Source organism: Oryzias latipes, chromosome 12, assembly GCF_053564925.1.
Source record: "Oryzias latipes strain Hd-rR chromosome 12, Olatipes_Hd-rR_3.1".
NCBI lineage: Eukaryota > Metazoa > Chordata > Actinopteri > Beloniformes > Adrianichthyidae > Oryzias > Oryzias latipes.
In genome coordinates, this window is record NC_136248.1 from 29,496,688 (window position 1) to 29,510,695 (window position 14,008).

A 14,008-nucleotide genomic window follows, 5' to 3' on the forward strand; every position below is an offset into this window, starting at 1 on the left:
TCTGCCAGGGGAAAAAAGAAATGTAAGAAAGCCGATATTTTGTCAAAATGTTGGCTCAGCTCTGATGGTGGGTAAAAAAATAAAATATTGTAAATTAGAGTTACTCTACAATTTTACTACGGCAGAAATTAAAATTTGTAAATCAAATAATTTTAATCAAGTTCTTAAATGTGTTAAATGTCATTTATATAGCAAATTCTGGCAGACAGATTTTTTCAAACTTTAAAATTGCGAACATTTTCTGGTCTGAATGCAAAAGAATGTTTTACCTGATCATCAAAATTTCCCAGTATTTCACTGGTACTTGAACGCAGCACAAACAAAAGCTAATGTTTGCACAATTTCCTCTTAGTGCTCGATCCGTGCACGTGCAACCAACCCTGGTGAAGTTATTTTCCCCCGAAAAGTGTTAGAAAAAAATGTATTGACATTTGTTGCGTGTTTGATTTTAAATAAAATAAAATGAAAATTATTTGTTTTACAATCAAAACAAATCAATCTTTAATTTTAGTCTTATTTTAAAATAAATCTTAAAAATAAACTTGATACATTTTTCATGGTTTTATTAAAAAAACGGTTGATTCGTCGGGGAACTCGCGACACTTTAGGAAACCATCAAATAAAACCCCAAAAGGCGGAATTTTTGGGCGCCGGAAAAACACGCTGAGATCTGCCGGTGTCTGCGTGTCGTGGTTTGAGATAAATGTGTCCTCATCCACGCGTGTTTGTGCAGCGATAAACGGGAAGAGTGATGAGTGTCACGCCCCTGACGGCTGTGCAAAAAACAATAACTCTCGGATCTTACGCGTTATTCGGGACAGTAGAAGAACTTTATTTTTACGCATTAAGTTCTAGATCCACATTTTAGGTCCAGTTCTGATCCGGCTCCAATAGATCCACTGTGTCTGATGAAAAAGTGCGCAAATCTTTGTAATCCAACCAGCTATGTCCCTCCACGCGCGCCACTCGTGCCACCAGATTGCAGGCGCGTGAAGGCAAAAAAACTGCGCGGCGTTACGCTCGGACGCCTCCTTTGTGGCCCAGAAATAAACCTGCAGTCTGAAAAGCTCCAGACATCAAGCTCATTTTTAAACCCCCTTGATTTTTTGGTTTTTAAATAATTGTATCAGCCAGCAGGTTTTGGTTCATTTATCCAAAAATGTTAGTCAGATTTGTGCACGTGCAGATGACGCGGCCTTCCTCTGATATGGACTCGTTTCCAGACTCCTCTTCCTCCTTTTTGCGCCCTTTTACGCAGAGGCTCTGATGAACTGGAGGAACCAAGAATAATCGGGGTGAATAAAGTTTGCTTTTACACGGAAATCAGAGGCCACGTGTTTCCTCTTCATCCCTCCTGCTATGCCAACAAGAGCCGCGGCTGCGCGCAATTAAACAAATATTGTGTCGTTTTGCGGCTCTGTATTAAATCAGTATATTTTATTGGGCGTAATTTGGAGGAGAAATCAAAGCCAATTACAAGAATGAGGAGGAATGAACTTGTGGGATGTGAGAGAATGGGGGGGAAAGGAAGAGGAGGAGAGGGAGGAGGAGGAAGAGAGGAGCTCCGGCAGCAGCTCTGATTGGTCCTCCTTTGCAGGAGCTCGTGGCTTCACTCTGCCGTTAAGCGCCTCCCCGTTCCTCTAAACTACATTATAATGCAACCAAGCTCCCTTTTTAACCACAAACCGAATTTGCTTTCATTTACGCGATATATATTCCTTAAATAGGTTAAAGTCGTAGAGATTTTTTTTATTTATTTATTTGGTACTGGGGAGGGAGAATAGCGTTTCGCCCTGGAGCGGTGCGCAATGCTCTCTCACGCCGACCTCCTGGATGCTCGGCTCGGTGAGTTATCATCACCCAACTCCGCTCTTCAATTCTGCTGTAAGCTGGAGCAACTTTTTCCTTCAAATCAAGCTCAGAAAATTGTCAATTTGCTTCTCGTTTTGTCCTTAATGCGCCCGAAGTGAACTAAACTCGCTTAATTCATTGGAAAAGTAATTATTATTATTACCATTATTATTATATTACTGCGTAATTTGATTTTTGGAGTGGTGGAGCTGCATGGAAAGTGTTGCATGCTGGTTCTGCCCTTTTTTACTGTTTGCTTTTCCAAGTAAATAATTCTGTTTTCCGGTGTAAAATCGCCGGTTTGCTGGTTGTATGAGTCGCAGCCGCTGCGTGCGCAAAGCTCACGCGCGTGTTTGTCTGCAGGGATGAAGGATGCCGCGGCGGAGCTTCTGGGCCACCGGGAGGCTCTGAAGTGCCGGCTCGGAGGCGGCGGGGGAAGCGGTCCGGACCCGGGGCACTCCGGGGAGCTCGGCCCGGGTCCGGACGGCGTGGAGGGAGCCACGATGCTCCCCGGCGATGACATCAGCGGCGGCGGCGGTGGCTCCAACCCGGTGCAGGTGAACGGTAAGGAGCAGGACAAGCAGCAGCAGCAGCAGAACAGCAACCCCAACCAGGGTGGGGGGCAGCAGACCCAAAAACAAAAGCGCCACCGGACCCGCTTCACTCCGGCGCAGCTCAACGAGCTGGAGAGGAGCTTCGCCAAAACGCACTACCCGGACATCTTCATGCGCGAGGAGCTGGCCCTGCGGATCGGCCTAACGGAGTCCAGAGTGCAGGTGAGGCAGCTGGAACCCGATGGAGACACCACCCTGTTTTGGCTTCTATCTCCAATTACTAAAATCAAAATAGCCGAATTCAAAAGAGGGGACCTCACACTTTAAGTTTTTACGTAATAAAAAAATCTCTTTTATTGGTCCGTTTAATTAAAAAAAGAAGCGAATTTATAGTATTATTGATGGAATACAAAAATAAATAAAAGTTTTAACATATTCAAATAAAAATAATGCAAATTGTCAAATTTGTTTAATATCTATGCATTAAAAAATAAAGATTGAAAAGTAATTGTCTTAAAAATACAAACGCTCCGTTTTTTAAAATTATTTTCCCATAAATTCCTATTTTATATTTTTTTTTAAAGTTGTTGCAGCTCTAAAAGTTTACAAAAAGTCACAATTTTAAGTCCAGTTTCGACTGGAAATAATAAATTGGTTTTGGTTGTTAAAATTATTCACTAATGTTTCACAGCAGCTTTGTTCCGCTCATTTTTCTGACAGAAGCTGTAAAGTCAGCGCCGCGCGCGCCTCTTCCTCTCCAATCTTCATCACTGAAACGCGGCTTTTTATTCTGCAGCTAAGCAATCCTCCTCCGCGCGCTCACGTGTGAAATAAGAGCTTCTTCCCATTTACATAAAATCAGAATTAGTGAAATGATGCTCGTCCGCCGCTTCGATGAAGAGGAGGAGATGTCATCCTCACGTGCGCTCCAGCCCTCTCGTCCAAACCAAGGAGGCTTTTTTTCTTTCTTTCTCCAGGACGGATTTCACGGCTCTCTTATCACCGAACGCCCCCCTCTCCCCTCCCACTTTCCCCACGCAAAACGCCACATTAATCACGGACGACCGTTTATCCAGCGGCGGCGGCGCACGTGGACCGCCGGAGGGAAGATGGATCACATGCGAGAATCATCTTCAGAGGCTCCGCAATCTAACAAAACGATTGTTTTTATGTCAGAAAAGCTGATAGAGCCAAAAATCAAATCTGATTAGGATAGAATACAAAATAGAAAAACATTTTTCATTTTTAAATTAATAAAATAATAGAAAACCTCCAAATATGACTTATTAAATCGCTTAATTGTTCAATTATCAAATCTTTAATTTAAACAAAACATTAAAGAAACGATGGGAAATACAAAAGTAAAAATGAAAACAAAAAAGAAAAACGTGAAAAAATGTATTAAAGTTTAATTTATAATTTAAAAAAAGGCAACCAATACTCATAAAAATGGTATTTTTTACGAATTCAATCATATAAAGTGTTTTACATTTTTAATCAAAACATTACTTATACTAGAAATGTAAAATAAAACAGGAAAAATAAACATTTACAAAGAAAATCACAAAAATCGTATTTTATTTTTTTATTAAAGCAAAGCCACAAAGTAATTGATTGATTGATGATTGATTGATTGATTGGACCTTTTTGAGGACATCCGCCTCCTGACGCCCTCTCCGCCCGCAGGTTTGGTTCCAGAACCGACGCGCCAAGTGGAAGAAGCGCAAGAAGACCACCAACGTGTTCCGCGCGCCGGGGACGCTCCTGCCGACGCACCACGGGCTGCCGCAGTTCCCCTCGGCCGCGGCGGCGGCGGCGGCCATGGGCGACAGCCTGTGCTCCTTCCACGCCAACGACACCCGCTGGGCCACGGCGGGGATGCCCGGCGTGTCGCAGCTGCAGCTGCCGCCCGCGCTGGGCCGCCAGCAGGCCATGGCGCAGTCGCTGTCCCAGTGCAGCCTGGGCGCGGGGCCTCCACCCAACTCCATGGCTCTGTCCAACATGTCGTCGAACGGATCGGGCCTGCAGTCGCACCTGTACCAGCCCACCTTCCCGGGAATGGTTCCCGCGTCGCTGTCTGGCCCGACCAACGTGAGCGGCTCCCCGCAGCTGTGCAGCTCCCCGGACAGTGACGTGTGGAGAGGGACGAGCATCGCGTCGCTGCGCCGCAAAGCGCTGGAGCACACAGTTTCCATGAGCTTCACCTAGAGCTGCCGCTGCTGCTGCTGCTCATCCACGCAGGATGTTTGTGGAGACACCCACGGCGCGCGCGCGGGCACTCTCTCCGGGCCGGTTCCGTTTGATGCTGTAACTCATCATTTCGCATGTCGTCATTTATTTGTATAAAAAAACTTTTTGGGGGTTATTTATTTATTTGGCGCTGCGAGACATTTGCTGACGTTTCTGAGGACGAACTCTGGAAACCTTCACCCCCCCCCCCCCCCGTTGCACAGCAATCACCTGCAGGGTGGGACCGTGGACGCGCACAAACTGGACCCGTGGAGGTTTTAAAAACCGAGGACGCGTAAAAAAAGGAGAGGACCAGGAGGACTGCATGTGCTGCCAGAAGCGACAAAAGAAAATAAAACAAAAAAGAAAGAAAAGAAATCCACAAAAAGAGGGGAAACGCTATAAATAAAAGACTATACGCTGTTCTATAGGATGTTTTGTGTAGCAGAAACTCTCGTTCCCATTTGGTCAGTTTGTGATCAGTTCTGTCTGTGCTTATTCTCAAAGATGCATTTCTTCAATGTCTGATCCATTTTGTTTCACGTTTCTATCGATTCAGTGTAAAAAGATCCAATAAAGCCCATTTTCGATGATGCCACGACATTGAAACCCTCATTTCTTTAAACAGAGGTTCCAAACATCGAAGCCACACTCGGCTGATGACGCTTTTTCTGCACAGTCAGCATTTGCATTCGCAACTATGTCTAAAACAAAGCCCAGCTGCTCTGCTTTTGTGCGTTTTTCCTTTTCCTTTTGTGTAAATCTGCTTCCTTTTACTGATATACTTCCAATAAATAAATATGCAGGGAAAAAAACCCCGAAAAAAATAACAAAAAATGTATGTAAAATTGGAGTAAAATGATATTTCCAAGCCTCCAGAAAACCATCCATTAAGTTAATCCGCTTTTATTACCTGAGCAATTTACAACTTTAAAAAAGAAGAGTTTCCATTTATTGTTATTGACCTGATAATACACAAAAAGGAGCTGAAGAACATCTGAAAAATAATTATGCATTTTCAAAAATCACACATATGAACCATGTACCTGTTTTGAACTTTCAAAAAAGGAAACCGTTTTTTCTCTCCAAAATAAGAATCCCTAAATTTAAAATCAATAATAAATAATAGAAATGAAATTAGAAGTCAAACTCAATTTGTGTTAGAATCAAACTGAGAAATGAGGAAATAAAATAACAAACAAGGAAGAGTGTCCCCCAAATAAAAGTAAAATAAAAAAAATGCACATAACAAATAAGTCTTATTAATAGCAAGCAGAGCAATGCTTCTATTTGGTTTATTCTTTGCATAACTATAGCTGTAATATAATAATAATAATGCATTTTGTCTGCTGATGTGGATTACTAGAACTGGAAGAATTGTTATAAAATTGGAGAAATGCAAGAATCTTTCATTTTTGAGACTTTTGAAAATTTCCATGTAAAAAGAAAAAAAGAGTAGTTTCTCCATTTCTTTTTCTGAATTAACCCCCAAGCTTTCATAAAATGCAAAACGCAGTTTTGAAACAACAATTTTTATTAAATTAGGAACAAAAGATGTCCAAACTTTGACTATTGCATGTAAAGATACAATTCTCTCGTGTAGGACAATCCTTAAAATCCAGAAAGAAATCAGTTAAATTCAGTTTTCCTGTCAGAATGCTGGAAACGAGAAATTACCTCAACCTTGTTTTACAGTCAATCACACGGAGTTTCCATCCAGGAAACTTCCAGATGAACATCAGAATTAGTGGACGTTGACACGTTTCAGTCAAAGATTTGGGAAAACAGCGAGAACCTGAAGTGACCGACCACAGCAACTCCAAGGACACGGACCTCTCGTGGAACATCTGGATTATCCCAAAACCTTTTGGACAAACGATCTGACGAGACAGAAACTTTCCGGAGGAAACATCGGGACTCAACGCTAACACATGGTGGTGGTAGAGTAATGGTGTGGGGCTGCTTTGGAGTTTCTGAAGGATTTTTGAAATAATGAATGGATCCAAGAACTCTACTCTTTATCAGAGAATTCGTGAACTGAGGATCAAATTGGGTTCTACTGGAGAAGGAAGATCCAAACACAGAGGAAGGTTCACCTCTGAATGGATCAGTCTGAAAGTTCTGGTTTAAAGTCAGAACTACAAGTGGAATGAGATTTTGTTTTGTGAGCGTAAACCTCCAAAACCCTCCAATGTCCTGAAAGTGCATGAGAAGTTCACCTCGGAAATGTGGAGTGATGTCACAGAAGAGCTCGCTTTAATGGCATCATTGTTTAATATTTACGTTTTATTCACTCTGATTTTCTTTGTGTGATATTCGGTAAAGTCAGAACAAACTGCAAACGACTAAATCCCCCAAAAAAGAAAATCCTTTTTTTAATCAAAACCCAGTTGGAGATTTTTGGTTTTGATTCCGTCTTCTCATGTTTTCCTTCGTCTTTCTGTGCCTGAGGTCTTCTTCAGGACTGAGATGTTGCGCATGAGTCAGGCTTTCACAGCGACGACTCAGCATATATTTCTAATCCTCAAATCCAATTTGCTCCCAAAATCATTCAAATGTTGTGTGTTTTTCATTGTTCTACCTTTTCAAAATCTGTTTTCAAACCTACAGCATTAAAGAACAAACTTTGTTTCCTTTAAAGAATTTTTTCGTGATGATTAAAAGCACGAAATTAAAGTGGAACTAAACAAGTGATGTCATGAAAAAAGAAACTTTTGCTTTGCAAAAATCTTTCATTTATCACTTTTAGAATGTTTACACTCTCCAACCTCTAATTCAGGCTCTTTACTTAAATAGGGATTTATTTAGAGCAAAGATATAATGATTTTCATAGGGGAGCCGTGGTGCAGTGGTAGGACAGTTGACCTCTGATCGGAAAATTGCAGGTTTGATAACTTGCCTGTCCATGTTTTGAAGTGACCTTGGTGGAATGTTGGGGCAGCAGAGCCGCCACCAGCATGTGAATGTGTGAATGGGTTTGTGACTGTAAAGTGCTTTTGAGCCTTGGAGGAAGGTAGAATGTGCTAAAAAACCATTTAGAATTCTGAACAAATAGTTAAGATGAGATAATTGATCTCACAGCTCCAGGGATCAAGTGTTAAGGTGAACATTTAAAATATGCAAAACATTTATGGAGGAAAAATAAAAATGAAATAAAAAATAATAATAACACAGGCAGAACAAAAGAAACACCCAAACTAGAAAAGCAGTAGCGCATAGAATGTTTTGTTAATGAGTCATTATTTGCATTTGATCAATAAAAAAACATATTTTTGAAATGGCATGATACACAATATGCAGATGACTGTACTTTATTTGTACAGAATTAAAACGGATTGATTTGAAATTCCAAAGTGTGTTTGAAGTTTAACTTTAAACTATTCTTGGGAGAAATTTAAGATCCAGTAAAAATTGACTTGTGATCAGTGACCTGGATCTGAATGTAGATGAAGTTGATATTTTGCTTTGGTTTCTACAAACAGAAGGCTTTTTTGTTTTGGTTCTCGTCTCTGTCGGGTAAAGCCATCTAGATATTTTTTTTTTCATTTTTATTTTATTTTATTCTAAATAAAAACTCTATGGCCTTGGTTCCGGTCCGGTTTTAAAGTGGTCCAGGCAATTCAAATAAGCGTTTCCACGAGAAGTTGGACCGTCACGGCGCATGCGGGCGGAAGCTATCAACAACAACAATGGAGGTCATCCAGTAGCTCATTTTTCGTGCATGGCTTGTGGTTCTTCACATAAACAAAGCCTTTAAAGCTGTTTGAGAGAAGATTGCAGGGCGGGGAAGAGGAATAGAGCTGTAGGTTTCAACAGTAGCTCCGGACCGACCGTACCTCTCAGTGGGTCCTATAAGGAAAACTCCAAACACCTGTCGCTGGATGCAGGGACCTGATGTTACCATGGCAACAGTGCCAAAAAGAGGCCAATTAGACTATTCGCCACTAAGATAAATTTTCTGGAGCATCTCTTAAAAGATGCAAAGCCTTTTAATATTTAATATATAATAATTAAAAAAGTTATAGAAAAATCATGAAACAGCCCCAAAATAACAAAGAAGTTTTTCTTTTTTTAAAGCTAAAATGACACATTTTGTTTTCAGTGTAATTATAGTAGAGAGCCATTACAACTTTTATTATTGTTACTGGTATTTATTTTTAACCGGACTTTTTGCAGCTGTCGTGTTACTACTAATGTAAAGTTGAAGCACAAAAATAAAAGCGTAGACATTCTTGACAGATAAATATTTACCTTTATTATGAAATCCAAGAAATATGACATGTTAGATATCCAAATGCTGAAGCTTCATACAACTGGAACAAAACATTTGGAGTTCAAGTGTTAAAGAAGCAAAATATTGATTGAGAGAAAGTGCTTGGGGGGGCTTTTTGCTGGAAGGGGAGCTGTCCCCCTGCAACCACTATAACCTACCTTCTCTTCTTTGTGTATTCTTGACACTGTGTATTTTTAATGTAGTCGGTCTGTGTACTCCTTTTTACTGATTGGACCATGAGTCTGGAATACATTCTATCTATCTATCTATCTATCTATCTATCTATCTATCTATCTATCTATCTATCTATCTATCTATCTATCTATCTATCTATCTATCTATCTATCTATCTATCTATCTATCTATCTATCTATCTATCTATCTATCTATCTATCTATCTATCTATCTATCTATCTATCTATCTATCTATCTATCTATCTATCTATCTATCTATCTATCTATCTATCTATCTATCTATCTATCTATCTATCTATCTATCTATCTATCTATCTATCTATCTATCTATCTATCCCAAAGGTAGCTGGGATAGGCTCCAGCAACTCTGTAAACCCAACAGGTAAAAAAAAACAAAAAAACACCAAAATTGGCAGACATACTTATCATGTGATCAATTTTATGTTTGCTATAGATCAGAGGTCACAAACTCTTGACCTCAAGGGCCGGTGTCGCACATGTTTTCCAACTAACCTGCCTTATTGGCTAAGATCATCTGATCCAGGTAATCAGCGGATAAGGCAGGAAAACCAACAAGATGTTGGCCTTCAAGGGCTATTGGTCCAAAAGGTTTTAACCCTTATGCTATCTTAGATGACCCCACCCTTGCATTGACATGTTCTCCCTACCATGACAAAGGTGGATAAAGGGGGAAAGATTTCATGTAATCCATGGACACCAGTGAAGATCACAAATCATTGAAGAAAAAGGTTCAGAGCACTGTCTAGTGGGTCTAGATGACCCAACTCCCAACGTTAAAGTGCCTAGGATAGCACAGGGGTTAAGCAGACCCTTCTGAACCTACAAATGATGACCTGCTTTCATCAACATTTGGACTAAATTCTTATGATATTTAACTAAATCCAAACCCTTCACGTCAGAGTGGGCTTCTGTCACAGAAAATGTGAGACAGAATCACACATTTTTTTTGCTTTTTGCCAACAGATGTGAAGTAATATTACACGAATGTAACAATTTTTTCCACCATCAGCCAGGTTAATTAGTTTGTGGAAACGGGTAACCTGTTTTTCATTGCATAATTTGTCACGCGGTGACGAGGCAGCCAATCGCTGACCCAGCTGCGGGTGGGATCATTTCTCCCAGAATGCTGTGCAGTCAGTGTGTCACAGAAAATGTGAGGCTGAGCCAATGTTTATGCTACTTATTCCACGCAAATAAATGAAATCAGTCAATAAACCACCCGAGGGTGAATACAGCTCTCTCTCTTTGTGGGGTTATGAATGAGAGCTCATTAATTTTCCTGCGAGATGGGGGGAAGGAGGTATGTTGTGGTGTTTTTGGACATATGTATGTGAGCACATTTATTTTTGGTGTTCATATTTCACAGAAGGAAGGAGATCTTCCACAGAAGGTTTACATGTCAGAAATCTGTCTTTCAGGGGAAAACGGAAGAAACTTGATTTCATGAACACTTGATGTTTATAAGATCAGCCTGATTACGTCTTCTTTACGTCAAAAATTAAGATAAAGTATCTTGTAGGAAAGTATTTCTATTAGTATTTGGTTTGTACTTATCTGTTTTCTCAGTGGCATTGTTACTTACTCTGTGTATGTGGGAAAAGATTGGATGATGATGAATAGATCAACTGATGACGGTTAAATGGATGAAAGATGGAGGATTAATGGTGAGGATGAACAGATGAACAGGTAAGTGATAGATGGATGGATGGATGGATGGATTGATGGATAGATGGATGGATAGTTGGATAGATGGATGGATGGATGGATGGATGGTCCCATGGATGGATGGATAGTTGGATGGATGGATGGATAGTTGGATAGATGGATGGATAGTTGGATAGATGGATGGATGGATGGATGGATGGTCCCATGGATGGATGGATAGTTGGATGGATGGATGGATAGTTGGATAGATGGATGGATGGATGGATGGATGGATGGTCCCATGGATGGATGGATGGATGGATGGTCCCATGGATGGATGGATAGTTGGATGGATGGATGGATGGATGGATAGTTGGATAGATGGATGGATGGATGGATGGTCCCATGGATGGATGGATGGATGGATGGATGGTCCCATGGATGGATGGATAGTTGGATGGATGGATGGATGGATGGATAGTTGGATGGATGGATGGATGGATGGATGGATAGTTGGATGGTCCCATGGATGGATGGATGGATGGATGGTCCCATGGATGGATGGATGGATGGATGGATGGTCCCATGGATGGATGGATAGTTGGATGGATGCATAGTTGGATGGATGCATAATAGGTAGATGGATGGGTGGATTACTGTAATCTCAAATGGATGAATGAGCAGATGGATGGTCACATGGATGGATGGTTTGGGACAAACAGATGAATGGATGACTAGAGGCCCTCATGGATGGATGAAAATGTGTGGATCTGCTCTGCTCCTCTCTCCTTCCTGATCCTTCTTGGGATCACTGTCAGAACCGGATCCTGTGGGTTTCCATCAGCGGATTCTCTCCTCCTTTCTGAGTCTAAACTCATGCTGCTTTCATGTCCTCTGACAGGAAGACTCTGCCACTTTCTTTAGAGCAGATGGCGCTACAAAAAATCCCATTTCAAGTTTTTTTTCTCCCAGTGAAGCTGACAGCCTCAGCGATGGCGTGTTTGCTTTCCCGCTGATGAGGCTGAGTGACGTGCCGCTGCTCCCTCCATTTGTCATTGTTTGAAAAGGTCTTAATTGTATTACATGCAAATGAAGAGATTTGATTTTTGCCCATTATCTATTCATAAGAGAAAATGAACAGAACATTAGTGGGTCTCCAAATAGGGAGGGGTGTGTGCGAGGATGATGAGGGGGAGGCCTTCAGAGATGAGACAGCCATGATCAAGAGATGGAGGAGGCAGCTTTTGCGCCCCCTGGAGGTTTGGACGTGAAAAACGCCGGATGCAGCCTCAGCCATCCGTCGGTGTGTCTGTGAGGCTGTAGGTCAGGGCTGCTAATTAACCTGCTATGAGTGAAACACAGCAATTACATTCATGCTCATGTGACAAATCAAAGTGACAGAGGCTTGCAGGCTCTCCTCCTTTGCCCTACGGGAGAAATCCTTTCCCATCGTCCGTCTTTGACTCCATCCAGGCCAAAAATGTCAATTCTTCATTTGGTTCGAATGTAAAAAACTGGGAGTTCTAAGTGATTTGCTCTGAGTGGAACCAGACAAAGTAAAAAAGAACCCAATGAAGATCAGTATTTATAGAGATTCATTATTTCCAATCAAATAGATAAAGGGATTCTGATGAAAGAAATTGTGCTTTTAAGAGTTTGTTTTGGCATTTTTCTGACGATGGAGGACACATTTAAAGAAAACTAGGCCTAAAATTGCATTTCTGCGTATTTCTTTATTTGAATCCTTGTGAATCAGGAGCAGACGAACAAGTACTGTTTTTTAAAAAGCTTGTAGCGGTGACGTAAAAGCTACGACATCAAATGACAAGCTCCCTGCTCCGCTCATCTGACGAGGGAAACACAGACGCACACAGACCTGTTTGTCTGTAGGCGCATGCATCAAAATGGAGCGGAGCAGGGAGCACACATATGATCCACTGCATTTTTTCATCTGCTCCAAATTTACAAGGATTTGAACAAAAATAAAATACTCAGAAATGCAAATTTGAACTTAATTTTCTTCACGTTATCAGAAAATTACCTCAAGAACATGTAAAAAACAAAAAGCTAAAACACCGTTTTCATCAGGGTGAGTCTTCGCGGCTGAAACAATCCAGACTCTGCTCCAACAGAAGGAAACTCAAAAACAACATCACTGAACTGCTTGATCTTCTTGTCACCATTTAGTTTTGCTTTAGTCTGGAGGCTGGAAGCCGGAGGCTCAGCTTCATCTGAGTCTGCCGCTCCTGTCTGTGTTTTCTGTCGTTTCCAGATTTCTTGCCAGCTTTGCATCATTTTTAGCCGCGCTGCTTCATATTTCATTAACGCGCCCTTCCTCGATGTGTCAAACATGTGTGCAAAGTGATTTTTCTTATTAGCTTTTAAGCTTCTACTCAGCAGGTGGAGGAATTTTTATTTTTTTTGCTGATCACACACAAAAACATCGCGTTTGTCTCGGAGACATCTTCAGTCTAAAAATGTCTAAAAAATGAAATTCTAAATTATAAATAACATTCGAAAAACCTTCGCCCATAAGTGGCTGGGATAGGCTCCGGCAGCCCCGTGACCCCGTTAGGGATAAAACGGAATAGAAAATGAAAGAAAATGAATATAAATAACATTTTTAGAATGAGTCTAATCACAGTAAACAGTCAGGGGGGGTCAAATGTCTGTCCAGGGATACCTTAGGGAATTTAAAAAACTTTTTTTCCTGGTAATCAGGAGGTTAAGAGAAACTGAGCGGCCAAAAATGAGCAGCACAGAACAATGTAAATATCCTAAATGTGTGAAAAGAAAACTCATCTTCAGAGGAAAATCACTATAAATCAAAGTCAAAGTCAACTTTATTGTCGATTCTTCACATGTGCATCATAACAATGAATGGAAATTCCGTTTCTTACTCTCTCATGCCTGTTCAAGAGAGAAAAAAACAACAAAAACAACTAGAAAGTTAGTCACATTATGTGTTCTTGCAGCAAATCGTCTTTATTCAACAAATCTTCCATTTATTGTCTTTAGCCTCTATCTCCCTGTGGAGGTCACGGGGTTGCTGGAGCCTATCCCAGCTACTGTTGGACGAAGGTCCACCCTGGGCAGGTCCTCAAGAAAAATAAATAAAAATTTAGAAACGCACTCAAAAAAAGGGAAAAATAGGCTAAAACAGCAAATTGATGAATAAAATTACTTCAAATTAAATGTTTTAAAGGCACTTTGATAAGTATTTTTGCTACTTTTAAGTTAA

The 14,008-nt window shown here is 40.9% G+C and overlaps 1 protein-coding gene across 3 annotated transcripts; it reads left to right on the forward strand.

Annotated features, from left to right (window-relative positions):
- Window positions 1–1,630: 1,630 nt before the first annotated feature.
- On the forward strand, window positions 1,631–5,235 carry otpa (orthopedia homeobox a). Of its 3 annotated transcripts, none has more exons than XM_023960724.2 (3): window positions 1,631–1,884; window positions 2,215–2,627; window positions 4,092–5,235. In XM_023960724.2, the coding sequence occupies exons 1-3, from the start codon at window positions 1,809–1,811 to the stop codon at window positions 4,611–4,613; spliced, it is 1,011 nt and encodes a 336-aa protein (XP_023816492.1). In that variant the 5' UTR covers window positions 1,631–1,808; the 3' UTR covers window positions 4,614–5,235. The 3 variants fall into 3 exon arrangements, with proteins under 3 accessions (XP_023816492.1, XP_023816493.1, XP_078812160.1); XM_023960725.2 differs by having other exon boundaries at window positions 1,670–1,845; XM_078956034.1 differs by lacking the exon at window positions 1,631–1,884 and adding an exon at window positions 1,973–1,997.
- Window positions 5,236–14,008: the final 8,773 nt, after the last annotated feature.

What these genes read in the sequence shown, in the direction of transcription:
- otpa (XM_023960724.2), top strand. Translation starts at nt 1,809, where the DNA reads ATGCTCTCTCACGCCGACCTCCTGGATGCTCGGCTCGGTGAGTTATCA. An exon ending in CTCCGCTCTTCAATTCTGCT is followed by an intron (nt 1,885 to 2,214) that starts GTAAGCTGGAGC and finishes GTTTGTCTGCAG; the next exon opens with GGATGAAGGATGCCGCGGCG. An exon ending in TAACGGAGTCCAGAGTGCAG is followed by an intron (nt 2,628 to 4,091) that starts GTGAGGCAGCTG and finishes CTCCGCCCGCAG; the next exon opens with GTTTGGTTCCAGAACCGACG.